A 14,989-nucleotide genomic window follows, 5' to 3' on the forward strand; every position below is an offset into this window, starting at 1 on the left:
CTTTCTTATCTCTCCTTGCTATTCTTTGGAACTCTGCATTCAGATGCATATATCTTTCCTTTTCTCCTTTGCTTTTCACTTCTCTTCTTTTCACAGCTATTTATAAGGCCTCCTCAGAGAGCCATTTTGCCTTTTTGCAGTTCTTTTTCTTGGGGATGGTCTTGATTCCTGTCTCCTGTACAGCGTCACAAACCTCTGTGCATAGTTCATCAGGCACTCTATCAGATCCAGTCCCTTAAATCTATTTGTCACTTCCACTGTATAATCATAAGGGATTTGATTTAGGTCATACCTGAATGGTTTAGTGGTTTTCCCTACTTCCTTCAATTTAAGTTTGAATTTGGTAATTAGGAGTTCATGATCTGAGCCACAGTCAGCTCCTGGTCCTGTTTTTGTTGACTGTATAGAGCTTTAATCTGATTTTGGTGTTGGCCATCTGGTGATGTCCATGTGTCGAGTCCTCTCTTTTGTTTTTCGAAGAGGGTGTTTGCTACGACCAGTGCATTCTCTCAGAACTCTATTAGCCTTTGCCCTGCTTCATTCTGTATGCCAAGGCCAAATTTGCCTGTTACTCCAGGTGTTTCTTGACTTCCTACTTTTGCATTCCAGTCCCCTATAATGAAAAGGACATCTTTTTGGGGTGTTAGTTCTAAAAGGTCTTGTAGATCTTCATAGAACCGTTCAACTTCAGCTCCTTCAGCATTACTGGTCAGGGCATAGACTTGGATTACTGTGATAATGAATGGTTTGCCTTGGAAACAAACAGAGATCATTCTGTCGTTTTTGAGATTGCATCCGAGAACTACATTTTGGACTCGTTTGTTGACTATGATGGCTACTCCGTTTCTTCTAAGGGATTCTTGCTCACAGTGGTAGATATAATGGTCATCTAAGTTAAATTCACCCATTCCAGTCCATTTTATTTCGCTGATTCTTAAACTGTCAATGTTCACTCTTTCCATCTCCTGTTGACCACTTCCAATTTGCCTTGATTCATATGTCTTAGAATTTTTTATTTCCATTTTACTGAATGTATTTTTTAATTTCTCTTTGAGTCACTCAATGTCTAGTAACACAGTTTAATTACCACATTATTTGTTTTTCTTCTTATATTTGATTTCTATGTTTGATACATTATGATCTAAAAAGATCATATGATTTCAGTCATCTTGAGTTGATGAAGGCTTGGTTTATGGCCTAACATGATGTATCCTAGAGAATGTTCTGTGTACACATGAGGAATATATATTCAGTTGCTTTGGATGGGATGTTCTGTATTTCTCTATTAAATCCACAGTTTACTGTGTTTAAGTCTGTTTTGTAATTGAGCTTCTGTTTGGATGATCTATCCATTGTTGTAAGCTGGATATTATTGTCCTCGCAATTCTCCTTTTAGGTCTGTTAATGTGTTAATATTTGCCTTGTATATTTAAGTGCTTCCATGATGCTTTTATATATAGATATACATCTATCTGTCTCTCTATATATATATATTTATAACCATTGTATCTTCTTTCTGGATTGCAGACTTTATCATTATGTATTGCCCTTCTTTAGCTGATAATAGTCTTGTTTTAAAGTCTATTTTGTCTGATACAAGAAAAGTTATCCAGCTTTTGGTTTGCACTTGCATAGAATATATTTGTCCATTCCTTCACTTTCAGCTTTTGTGTGCCTTCACATCTGAATTCAGTCCCTTGTAGGCAGCATATAGATAGGTCTTTCCCCCCCCCCCCATTCAGCTACTCTTTCTTTTGATTAGATAATTTAGTCCACTTAAATTATTGATAGGTATATTCTTACTGACATTTTCATAATTGTTTTATGTCAGTTTTATAGATCCTCTGTTACATTCTTCTCTTGTTATCTTTGTGTGATTTAAAGAATCAGCGGTATGCTTAGATTCCTTTCTTATTATTGTTTGTGTATCTACTGTAGTTTTATGGTTTCTGGTCAACAGGAAGCTTGTATATAACTTATGTTTATCATGTTGTTTTATTTTGAAAACAACTTAAGTTTGAATACATTCTAAAGGACCACTAAGATTTTTACAAAACAGAAATAGACTCATAGACATTGAAAACAAACTTATGGTTACCAAAGAGGACAGTAGGGGATTGAGGGAGACTGGAAAAAATTAGGAATTTCAGGTTAACATATACACACTAGTATAAAAGAGAAATTGCAAAGACCTCTTGTATAGCACAGGGACCTATAGTGGAAAAGAATCTGATAAACAATATGCATATTTATGTATAATTCTCACTTTGTTGTACAAATAAAGTACAAACAAAATTGAAATTACTTCCATTTTAAAATAGTTAAAATAGTATTTTTTAAAAATTTAAAAGGTAGATATATTAGTAACAGTAGTGGATATATAAAACTAGTATAAAGGTTTAAAGACAAAAGTAGTAAAATAGCTATCATAATTAATTATGGGATACACAGGACTAAAAGATATTAAATGGGACTTCGAAAACAAAACAAGTTCATTTAAATAATTTTTTTTAGATTCCACATATAAGTGATGTCACAGGATATTTGTTCTTTGTCTTTCTTCACTTGATATGATTATTTCTAATTCCATTCATGTTGCAAATGGCATTCTTTTTTATAGTTAAGTAATTTTCCATTGTGTATATATTCTACATCTTCTTTATGCATTAATTTGTCAATGAACACTTAGCTTGCTTCCATGTCTTGGCTGTTGTAAATAGTGCTGCTGTGAACATGTACATGAATGATTTCTTTTTTGTTTTATTGTAGCAGAATTGCTTCACAGTGTTTTGTTAGTTTCAGGTGTACAGCAAGGTGATTCAGTTATACATATATTCATTCTTTTTTAGATGGTTTTTTCATATAGGTTATCACAGAATATTGAATAGATTTCCCTGTGCTATACATAAGTTCTTCTTGGTTATCAATAGAATATATAGTAGTGTGTGTGTATATATATATATATATATATATATATATATATCCAAAGCTCTTGATTTATGCCTCCCCCCTCCATGTTTCCCCTTTGGTAACCATGTTTATTTTCCATATCTGTAAGTCTATTTCTATGTGTAAATAACTTCATTTGTATCATTTTTTAAAATTTAGGTTCTACACATCAGTGATATATTTGTCTTTGTCTGACTTGCTTGATTTACTGTGACAACATTTTGGTCCATCCATGTTGTTACCAGTGACATTATTTCATTCCTTTTTTTATGGCTGGATATTTTTATATGGCACATGTGTGTGATGGAGATGTGGTTACTTTCATGTCCTCGCTATTGTAATAAATAGTGCTACTATGAACATTGGCATGCACATATCTTTTTGAATTATGGATTTCTGCAGATGTATGCCCAGGACTGGGATTGCTGGATCCATTGTTGCTATTGCTCAGTTTTAGTTTTTAAAATTTTTTAAATCTTCTATTACACTGGTGCTTCATTGCTGTGCAGGTGTTCTCTACTTGCAGTGAGTAGGGGATACTCTCTAGTTGTGGTACACAAGGTTATCATTCCAGTGGCTTCTTTTGTTTTGGAGCACATGGTCTATGGTTGGCAGGCTTCAGTAACTGCAGAACACAGGTCCGATAGTTGAGGTTCCTGGGCTCTTAGAGCCACGGGCTCAGTAGTTGTGACACACAGACTTAGTTGCTCTGCGGCATTCCATCTGCCTTTTGACCCACCATACTTTGGCAGAGTGTCTGGAGGATAAAAAAACTCAGAAGGCCAGGGATATAGAACAATAAATAGGCCTGAATTCTCTTTAGTTGGAGGAGAAGCCTGGGAACACTCATAACCTTTTATTTATTCATTATTTGTCCTACTGCATTGGCATCTAGTACCTAGCACAGTGCCTGGTGCCATGTTGGTGCTAAGTAAGTAAATGACTCTAAATGGAATCAGCTTTACTATTTGCAGGGGTGACAGTACCCTTTAAGAATATATTTATAATTACCAACAGTCCAATTTAAAGATAAGAAAACCTGAGAAGATTGTTGACATCTGAAACATTTTATTAAAAATTTTCCCAGTAGGTTTCATGAAGCTATTGCTCATTTAGAACTGTGTCAATGATTTTTTAAAAAACCTGTTGTAGAATTTCCTAAAGGGTTTTTTTTTTTTTCCTGGATTGTAGATATATATAGAGAATCTTGGAGAAGGAAATAGCAACCCACTCCAGTGTTCTTGGCTGGAGAATCCCAGGGACAGTGGAGTCTGATGGGCTGCCGTCTGTGGGGTCGCACAGAGTCGGACATGACTGAAGTGACTTAGCAGCAGCAGAGAGAATCTTTATAAAATCTTGATGTGATTTTAAATTGTTTAAATTTGGATAGAAAAATCTGATTTAAGAAAACATCTGATTCAGGTTGTATCTGTTGGGGCTACTGTAGACCTCTGTAGGCTAATGATGATGGTGTAAAAAGTAAATAAGCAGCATAAAGGAATTATACAGTGGTTCTCAAGCTTTGCCCTATCTCAGAGTCTCCAGAAGAGCTGTTAAAACAGTATGGGGCCCGTGCCCCAGAGTTTTTGATGGGCTAGGTCTATGGTAGGGCCTGAGAACTTGCATTTCTAGGAAGTGTCCAGATGTTGCTAATGCTGCTGGTCTGGGGATCACAGTGAGTGAACACTGCCTTGTGCTTTTACCAAAGGCTTCACAGTTTTGAAATGGAATGTCTATTGTTTTCAATGTACAAGTCCTTTGAATTCTTGGTAAAGTTTACTCTAGGTATTTATTGATTTTCATACAACTAGGAAAGTGATTTTTCTGTTTCTGGTACTTTATCATTCTTGTTGTTCTTCATTCCCTCACTCTTGTCCAAATCGTTGTGACCTCCACTGACTGCAGCATGCCAGGCTTCTCTGTCTTTCACTCTTTCCCAGAGTTTGCTCAAACTCCCATCCATTGAGTCAGTGATGCCATCTAACCATCTCATCATCTGTCGCCCCATTCTCCTTCTTCCCTCAGTCTTTCCCAGCTTCAAGGTCTTTTCCAAAGACGTGATTCTTTCCATCTGGTGGCCAAAGCATTGGAGCTTCAGCTTCAGCATCAGTCCTTCCAATAAATATTCAGGGTTGATTTCCTTTAGGATTGACTGGTTTGATTTCTTTGCTGTCCAAGGACTCTCAAGAGTCTTCACCACCACACTTCCAAAGCATCAATTCTTCTTCGATCAACCTTCTTTATGGTCCAACTCTCACATCCGTACATGATTACTGGAAAAGTGATAGCTTTTACTAAACGAACCTTTGTTGGCAAAATGCTGTCTCGGTTTGTCAAAGCTTTTTTTTCCAAGGAGCAAATGTATTTGATTTTTGAGGCTGCAGTCACCATACACAGTTATTTTGGAGCTCAAGAAAATAAAGTCTGTCACTGTTTCCACCTTTTCTGTATCTATTTGCCATGAAGTGATGGGACCAGATGCCAGGATCTTAGTTTTTTGAATGTTGGATCTTAACCCAGGTTTTTCACTCTCCTCTTTTACCATCAGCCAGTCTCTTTAGTTCCTCTTCACTTTCTGCCATTAGGTTGGTGTTACCTGAGGTTATTGATCTTTCTCCTGGCAATCTTGATACCAGCTTGAGCTTCATCTAGCCCAGCATTTCACATGATGTACTCTGCATAGAAGTTAAATAAACAAGGTGACCATATATAACCTTGAAGTATTCCTTTCCTAATTTTGAACCAGTCCATTGTTCCATGTCCAGTTCTAACAGTTGCTTCTTGACCCGCATACAGGTTTCTTAGGAGGCAGGTATGATGATCTGGTATTCTCATCTCTCTGAGAATTTTCCCCAGTTTGTTGTGATCCACACAGTCAAAGGCTTAGGATAGTCAACAAAGCAAAAGTAGATGTTTTTCTTGAATTCCCTTGGTTTTTGTATCATCCAAGGGATGTTGGAAATTTGATATCTGGTCCTCTTTGTTTTCTAAACAAAGCTTCTATGTCTGTAAGTTCATGGTTCATGTACTGTGGAAGCCTAGCTTGAAGGATTTTGAGCATTATCTTGCTAGTATGTGAAACAAGTGCAGTTGGACAGTAGTTTGAACATTCTTTGCCCATTTTTTGGATTAGAATGAAAACTGGCCTTTTGCAGTCCTGTGACCACTGCTGAGTTTTCCAAATTTGCTGGCATGTTGAGTGCAGCACTTTCACAGCATCATCTTTTAGAATTTGAAATAGCTCAACTGGAATTCCATCACATCCACTAGCTTTAGTCATAGTAATGATTCCAATGGCCCACTGGACTTCACACTCCAGGATGTCTGGCTCTAGGTGAGTGATCACACCTATGTGGTTATCCAGGTCATTAAGACCTTTTTTGTACAATTCTTCTGTATATTCTTGCCATGTCTTCTTAATATTTTCTGCTTCTCTAATGTTTATACCATTTCTGTCCTTTACTGTGCCCATCTTTGTATGAAATGTTCCCCTGGTCTGTCTCATTTTCTTGAAGAGATCTCTAGTCTTTCCCACTCTATTCTTTTCCTCTATTTCTTTGCAGTGTTAGTTTAAGAAGGCTTTTTTTTAAAATCTCTCCTAGCTATTATTTGGAACTCTGCTTTCAGATGGGTATATCTTTTGTTTTGTCCTTTGCCTTTTGCTTGTCTTTCTTTCAAAACTATTTTTAAGGCCTCCTCATGAGACCATTTTGTCTTGTTGCATATCTTTACTGGAGGAAAATTTTGGTCACCACCTCCTGTACAATGTTATGAACATCTGTTTGCAGTTCTTCAGGCACTCTGTCTACCAGATCTAATCCCTTGAATCTGTCACTTCTACTGTATAATTGTAAGAGATTTGATTTAGGTCATATCTGAATGGCCTAGTGGTTTTCCTTTCTTTCTTTAAGTCTATATTTTGCAATAAGCAACTCATAATCTGAGTCACAGTCAGCTCCCTGTCTTGATTTTTGTACAATATACTACTGGAGAAAAGCAGAGAAATAGTTCTAGAAGAAACGAAAAGGCTGAGCCAAAGTGGAAATGATGCCCAGTTGTGGATGTGTCTGGTACTGAAAGTAAAGTTGGATGCAGTAAAGAACCATATTACATAGGAACCTGGAATGTTAGTTCCACGAATCATCGTAAATTTAACATGGTCAAACAGGAGGTGGCAAAACTGTGCATCAACTTTTTAAGAATCAGTGATCTAAACTGGATGAAAATGGGCAAATTATATCAGATAACCATTATATCTACTACTGTTGGAAAGACTTTAAGATTTGCTTGTTAGTGTATAGAAATGCCCAAGATTTTTGTATATCCATTTTGTATTCAGAAGTTTTACTGAATTTGGTTTATTAATCTAACAGTATTTTGTTAGAGTCTTTAGGGTTTTCTATATATAACATCATTAAATCCAGAAATAATGAGTTTTATTTTCCAATTTGGATGTCTTTTTTCTCTTTTTGTTGTGTACCAAGTCTGGCTAGGACTAACAATAGCATGTTGAATCCAAGTGGCAAGAATGGACATCCTTGTCTTGTTTCTGATCTTAGACGAAAAGCTTTTAGCTTTTTACCATCGAGTATAAACTTAGCTGTGGCCTTGTTTATATATGGGCTTTATAATGTCAAAATTTGTTCCCACTAGATCCACATTGTTGAGCAAGTTTTTATCATAAATGGATGGTGAGTTTTGTCAAATGCTTTGTCTGAAACTATTGCGATTATATGATTTTTATCATTCATTTTATTAATATGGCATAACATGATTGGTAGATGTTGAATTATCTTTGCATCTTGGAAATGTATAAATATGTTGAATTGTTTTACAAATGTTGAGGATATTTGCCTTTGCGTTCACCAGGGATGTTGGCATGTAATTTTATGGTGTCCTTGTCTAGTTTGGGTTACCAGCAAATGGTAGCCTTGTAAACTGAGTTTTAAAATGGAACCTCCTCTCCTAGTTTTTGGAAGAGTTTGAGAAGGTTTAGTATTAGTTCTTCTTTGAATGAAGGTAGAATTCAGTTGTGTAACCATCTGGTCCTGGGCTTTTATTTGTTGGGAGGTTTTTGATTAGTGATTCAATCTTCTTAATAGTAATTAAAGAGTTTCTATTTGTTCATAATTCAGTCTTGAAGGGTTGTATTTTTCTAGGAATTTATCCACTACTAGGCTGTCAGATTTCTTGGCATGTAAATTTTCACAGTAGTCTCTTGTTCTTTACATATCTGTGATATCAGTTGTGAGTCTCTTTCATTTCTGATTTGTGTTTGAATCCAAACTGTCCTGGTGAGTCTACCTAAAGTTTTATGAATTTTACCTTTGGAAAGACTCACCTCTTGTTGCAGTGGTCTTTTGTCTTTTTTGTCTCTCCATTTATATCTTCTCTGATCCTTATTATTTCCTAACTTTCTAGTTGTTTCAGATGTCGTTAGGTTTCTTTTGAGATTTTTGTTTTGATAAGTATTTATTGCCCTGAACTTCTCTCTCAGAACTGCTTTTGATGCATTTCATAAGTTTTAGGATGTTTTATTTCCATTTTCATTTGACTAAATATATTTTATTTCTATTTGAGTCACTTGTCCACTAACACACTGTTTAATTGACACATTATTCTTAAATGTTTCTAGTTTTCTTCTTATATTTTATTTCTAAGTTTGATACATTATGATCAAAAGAGATGCTGTCTATGATTTTAATCATCTTGATTAAGGATCTATCCTGTAGAATGTTCCATATGCACATGAAGAATAGATATTCTCTTGCTTTCAATGGGATGTTGTGTATATTTCTCTATGAAATCCACAGTTTAATGTGTTTAAGGCTGTTCTGTTACTGAGCTTCCATCTGGATATCTGTCCATTGCTGTAAGCTGCATATTAATGTACCCTACTATCATTGTCTTTGTACTTCTTCTTTTACATCTGTTAATATTTGCTGTATATATATATATTTTTTTTTTTTAGTGTTGCTATGCTGGTTATTGGAGAAGGCAATGGCACCCCTCTCCAGTACTCTTGCCTGGAAAATCCCATGGGTGGCAGAGCCTGGTAGGCTGCAGTCCATGGGTCGCTAAGAGTCGGACACAGCTGAGCGACTTCACTTTCACTTTTCACTTTCATGCATTGGCAACCCACTCCAGTACTCTTGCCTGGAGAATCCCAGGGATTGGGGATACTGGTTGGCTTCCATCTACGGGATCACACAGAGTTGGACACAACTGAAGCGACTTAGCAGCAGCAGCAGCAGCAGCATGCTGGTTGTATACATTTATAAATGTATAAATTCCCTCCTCTCTCCTGGAATCAAACCCATGACCCATGCATTGGGAACCAAACTCCTAACCACTCTACCACCTAGGACTTCCCAAACATTAAGCTCCTTCTTTCATCCTTGCTCTGAGACACAGAGGTATAAAACTAAAGAAGCTGCTTTGAATGATGGCTGACAGTATAGAGGGCAGGATAAGGTGGGGTAATAGAAATCTTCTTGCATTAGGAATTGTAGTTACCTATTCTTGGACTATTCTGTCCTGGAACACAAGGTTGGGTTAGTATGTTTTCATTGTTAGGAAAGATTTGGTGGACTTAGAGACACAGAGCCAGTTTCACGGGTGTGGGATCTATGCAACCACACAGGTCTCCACACTGAAAAGCGTCTTGTTTTTGGTGTAATGGCATGATGTTACTATCTTGACCTTCTTAATTTTTTATGGCTTCTATTTCAACCTAAATTTTTATTTAGCCTAAGTTTTTTTTGACAATTGTCTGTTTTATATTTTCATTTTAGTAGAATAGAGTTGATTTACAATGTTGTATGTTTCAGGTATACAGAAAAGTCATTCACTTACACATACAGAAAAAATATAAATATATATTTATTCAAGGAATATTTTCTCATACAGGTTATCACAGAATATTGAGTAGAGATTTCTGTGCTATACAGTAGGTCTGTGTTGGTTATCTATCTATCCTATATGTTTCTCTATTTTTATATAGAAGAACATATATTCCTTTGTTTCTTCATTTTAGTTGGCTCTCTGTTGGTTTCTGTGCATTAGCTGCAATGGGCACTTCTAGTCTTGAAGGACTGGCCCTAGGTAGGAGATGAACCCTAGTTTCTCTCGCAAACCTTTGTGATTGTCCAAGGAGCTTATTTTAATTTCAGTAGTTTCCAGTGTTTGAGGGTGTGCCAAGACCTGTTAATGCTCCAGTGGAGAGGATCAGTGAGCACTTAGATTCAGGCTGATTGGAAGGCAGACCTGCAGGCAGCAGCTTTTAAAGTATGCAGATACAGTCCTGAGGGACTGCAAGCAAAAGGCCCCGTTGGCCACCAGAGCCATGGGGGTGGAGGGGTGGTAGACGGTACCTGCTGGCTTTAGTAAGGCAGAAAGAACATAGGAAAATGTCTATCCTGGGTGGACCATGGAGGTGGCAGTCGGCCAGAAAAAGAGGTAAGAGATGGTTTCTGCTGGCTTTCACCCGGTAGAGGGAGTTTGAAAATTGCTCACACCAGCATACCCCTGGCCCCTCAGTCTGCTTACTTAAGATTATCAAATGAGCCTATTCACATAAAGTCTGGGTACTTTTAAATGGATACTTCTACACTGTGTCTTGGGGTACATTAGTCTTCACTTCAAGAACTGTTTCTGAGTTTGTGACAGCTCAGCAGCTCTTGTGGGATGAGCCCCACTGGTTTGGAGAGATATTTGAGGGTTGTCTCTCTGCGGCAGGTCTTAAATGCTGGAGAGCCTGCTGTGGGAGAGGAACTGTCTACTACTCAGGGAGAAACTCCAGGTTATGAGTCCCCTCCTGACTGCTGGTCCCCACACATGGGTGGGGACTGTGACTGGAGATATTGCTGGGGTTTTGGCCAAGATTGTTTCTCAGCCTTTTATGCCTACTTTGATGTGATTTCCTTCTCATTTTCCTGACATGCAAAAGTCACTCTCCTAGTTTTTAGTTGTTTTTTTTTTTTTTCTGGGGAAATTGTATGTAGATTTGGTGTATCAATGGGAAGAGGTAAGTTCAGACTCTTTCTACACTAGGATTTTGAACTGAAACCTCCCTTAGTGTTTTGTCTAGTTCTCTAGAACTTGCTCTGATATTCATATCAACCTGATATTTGAGTAACTCTGAAATATTGCTGGTACCATCCTTCATCCTGTAGGATGACTTATCTCCAAAATTTCTGTGGTTTCTTAGCCATGGTGGGATGCAGTTCTATACTTGTTGGTAGCCTGCTGATCTGACAACTCCTCTCTTCTCATGGCAGTTTTCCCTCTTAATATTCTGTGTCAATCAAGGCACAAGGCCCACAGGAAGAACGTGTGTGGTAGCAGCAGATGGTGGCACCATGGGGGATTTCTGTCCTAACTTAAGTACTGTAACAGCAAATGCTCCAATTCTATATTGGTCACCCTTTCCCATTGGCTCCAGCCACCACAACATTGCCTAGTTCCTTTTTCCTTCCAAATGTACTTCTCTCTTGTTTCCTATTCTGTTCTTTTAAAATCTCCCTTTACTGTTAGCAGTTTAGCTGCTGCGTGTACCTATATACCTATGTGCATGTGGGGAGATAAAGACAGGTAGGTGTGCATCACTTGTGTCCAACTCTTTGAGACCCTATGGACTGTAGCCCTCAGCCTCCTCTGTCCATGGAATTGTCCAGGCAAGAATACTGGAGTGGGTTGCTATTTCCATCTCCAGGGGATCTTCCTGACCCAGGGATCGAACCCGTGTTTCTTACATCTCCTGCATTGGCAGGTGTGTTCTTTACCACTAGCATCACCTGGGAAACTGCTAAATAGTCTTCTTTTTAAAGAGGCAGAGAAGTTTAGTTCTCCATTCTAACATCACTTTCATGCTCAAGATTTAAATGTTCCCAAACTCATTAATGCACTTCTTAAGGTCATCTACTCCCAAGTTCCCCTTACCACCACGAGAAACCATGGGAGATATGGTAATGCTGTCTTTTATTTCTACTCACTAGAAGTGGACAGAGGAGCCTGGTGGGCCACAGTCCATGGGGCCACAAAGAGTTGAACATGACTAAGCAACACACACAAGTGGATGAACAATTTAGTTTCCCACTGGGATAAAACAAATTATTCTCATCTCTCCTGCAACTATCAAAAGCCAGAAGAGGGACTTCCCTGGTGGTCCAGTGGTTAGGACTCTGTACTTCCACTGCAGGAAGCACAGGTTCAGTCCCTGGTTGATGAACAGAGATCCTGTATGCTCAGCCAAAAAAAAAAAAAAAAAGGCAGAATAAAGTATAGTCAGCTTGGATTTTGAATAATGATTTTTTCCCTTAATCTATTTGTGTGAGGGAAAAAAATAGTCACTTTAAATACAGATGGCAGTATGTACTCTATCTTGAGATTGTGTGTGAGATGGTCTCTTCTCCAGATTTTGTTGTATAGCTGAGTCGGCTTCTCCCTCCGCCCCAAACTCATCTGTTTGCTTTCCCTGGCTTTTTTTCATCTAAACAGGTTTCTAATGAAATACATTATTTTATACATTTGAAATTCTAATGGGGTAGAACAGAAAAAAACAGGCCCTTGAAGCCACTTCAAATGCTTTTTGAAATTACTTGATGTATTAAAAAAAAAATAATCACCCAAGTGAATAAAACTAGGGTGAAGAGCAAGTTCTGTCCCCTCTTATGCAGTTGTGAGCTAGATGGGCCACAGCTGGAATGTTTGGAACATAATTTCAATTAGCTTCACCTAGACTTGGCAATGGGGGAAGGCAATGGCACCCCACTCCAGTACTCTTGCCTGGAAAATCCCATGGGCGGAGGAGCCTGGTAGGCTGCAGTCCATGGGGTCGCTAGGAGTCAGACATGACTGAGCAACTTCACTTCCACTTTTCACTTTCATGCTTTGGAGAAGGAAATGGCAACCCACTCCAGTGTTCTTGCCTGGAGAATCTCAGGGACAGGGGAGCCTGGTGGGCTGACATCTATGGGGTCGCACAGAGTTGGACACGACTGAAGCGACTTAGCAGCAGCAGCAGCAGCAGACTCGGCAACTACACCACCACCAGGCCAGGATTGTTCAACCACGGCACTATGGACAGTGGGCTGTTCTGTCCATTATAGGGTGGCAGGCAGCAGCCCTGACTTCCTACTATTAGATGCCAGTCGCACCTATCACACATGGTGAACACCAAAACTGTTCATACAGAACCAAATGTCCCCTGGGGGCCAAAATCACCCCTGCTGATAACCAGTGGCTCTAGTGCATCTGTGGTTGTGCAGACCTCATCTGCAGTTAGGGGTTGACTCCAATATAATACAAAAAATTGTTAGCATTGTTGAACATGCCTTGGAGCAACTGTTGGTACATAGCGCCATTGCAGGTCTAAAGTCTTCCTGCCATTACAGTCTGAAGCTGTCCTACTCAACAGGTCGAGTGAATGCAGCTTCTAATTCAATAGGTTGGGTGGCGGGTTGCGGGGTGGTGCCTGGGATTCTCCATTGTTAAGAAGTTCCCATGCGATGTACCACACTTTGACAGGAAAAGGTCTAAAGGCTGAGTCCTTAGTGGTATTAAGCCTTTTTGTGCACAGAGGTTCACTCTAGGACTCTAGTTGGTTCACCAGTCCTTGGGAAGACAATTCTGACCTAGTCTTCTCTTTGTCCTAGGCTGTTACTGCGAATTCCACTCTATTCCTTCAGCATAGTGGTACTGGATAAGCATGGCGTGGACAAGGAGCGCTACGTCTCCCTGGTGACGCCTGTGGCCCTCTTCAACCTGATCGACACTTTCCCCTTGAGAAAAGAGGAAATGGTCCTGCAAGCAGAGATGGGCCAGACCTGCAACACCTGATGGGCTGTGTCCTCTCTCAGTAGTGCCTCTTCTCTCTACATCGAGCTACACGCACAGAAAGGCCTGAAAAATATCCTTGATGTACAGATTTTTATTTGTAATTTTTAAAGTCTATTTTATTATTATAAGCTTTCTTGGCACTTAATTTTACACTGCTTTTTGTACTTTGTAGCAAAAACTGAACATACTCTCTTAATTCCATCATGGCTGGTTACTTTGGTAGAGAAACTAGAAACTACAACTATATGCAGGCTTCCCATGCATTTATACAGTGTGACACATATGTATCTTCTGTTTTCTATAAAACTTACTAATAAAATATTTTAGAGCAAATGTGCTAAAAATAATTTTTTCTCAAGCACTAGCCATACTTGCTCAGTGTGGTCACCGGTCTTCAGACTGTGACTATTGGTGTTTTAGGAATGGAAAAATTAGTCTCAGGAGGAGCTCAGTTGAGCTGAGAGAGCTGAACTTTCAAGTGTCAGAGGAGCCCCTAAAGCAACAAGCTGGCAATGAAAGAGGTAAGACTTTTATCATTTACTGTGCTGCTATAACCAAGAAGCTAAAACTGGAGCTTCCATCTTCTATTTTTCCATCTGCATTCTCTCCAACGGACCAGTGGTCACCAGGTGAAAGCTCAGGTGGGTTACAAAGACATGAGGTCGTCACATTGTTGAGGGAGACCCAGCTCTGGCAGCTTTATGGACTCTGGGTCATGGAAGGACGAGCAGCCAGGAGTGGGAAAATACTGGCTCCTGAATCGGGGGGGGAAGCTTCCCTCCCTTCCTCCTGTAAGGCCCCAGGAGAGGAATGTGAAGACCTCTGCTCAAGGCCTCAGAGACCTAGGAATGCAGTCACTTGGGCTAGGAATACAAATATGTGACAGGACACTTCTAGTCCTTGACTACAGTTCCAGCCAGTGGCTGTGATTCATTGACTGTATACCACCAGTCTGTGTGGGGCAAGCAGCTTTCCCTCATGAGGCCTTCCAAGGGAAGGCTCTGTATTCGTTATTTGCCTAAGGTCAGACCTGAAAAACCATACTTTTACAACTAGGAGTTGAACTCTCTCAACTCTCATAAGCAAACCCTGATCCAAACTGACATTCTGAAACTGAAGGGAAAATTTCAATCAATTCCTGAACAAATAACTAAATCAATGATGGAAAGTCCAAATTCCAACCTGGAGGTTTAAAACTAGA

General features: G+C 39.0%; 1 protein-coding gene across 2 annotated transcripts in view; it reads left to right on the forward strand.

Annotated features, from left to right (window-relative positions):
- The window catches only part of SRPX (sushi repeat containing protein X-linked), a 149,908-nt gene extending 135,787 nt beyond the window's left edge, over window positions 1-14,121 (forward strand). For both annotated transcript variants that reach the window (XM_040266316.1, XM_040266315.1), the window contains one exon: window positions 13,605-14,121. In XM_040266316.1, coding sequence (XP_040122250.1) covers window positions 13,605-13,788 — 184 coding nt within the window. In that variant the 3' untranslated portion in view covers window positions 13,789-14,121. The remainder of the gene's footprint in view (window positions 1-13,604) is intronic.
- The last annotated feature ends 868 nt before the right edge of the window (window positions 14,122-14,989 follow it).

The sequence above is a fragment of the Oryx dammah genome, unplaced genomic scaffold (assembly GCF_014754425.2).
Source record: "Oryx dammah isolate SB20612 unplaced genomic scaffold, SCBI_Odam_1.1 HiC_scaffold_23, whole genome shotgun sequence".
Taxonomy (NCBI): Eukaryota; Metazoa; Chordata; class Mammalia; order Artiodactyla; family Bovidae; genus Oryx; species Oryx dammah.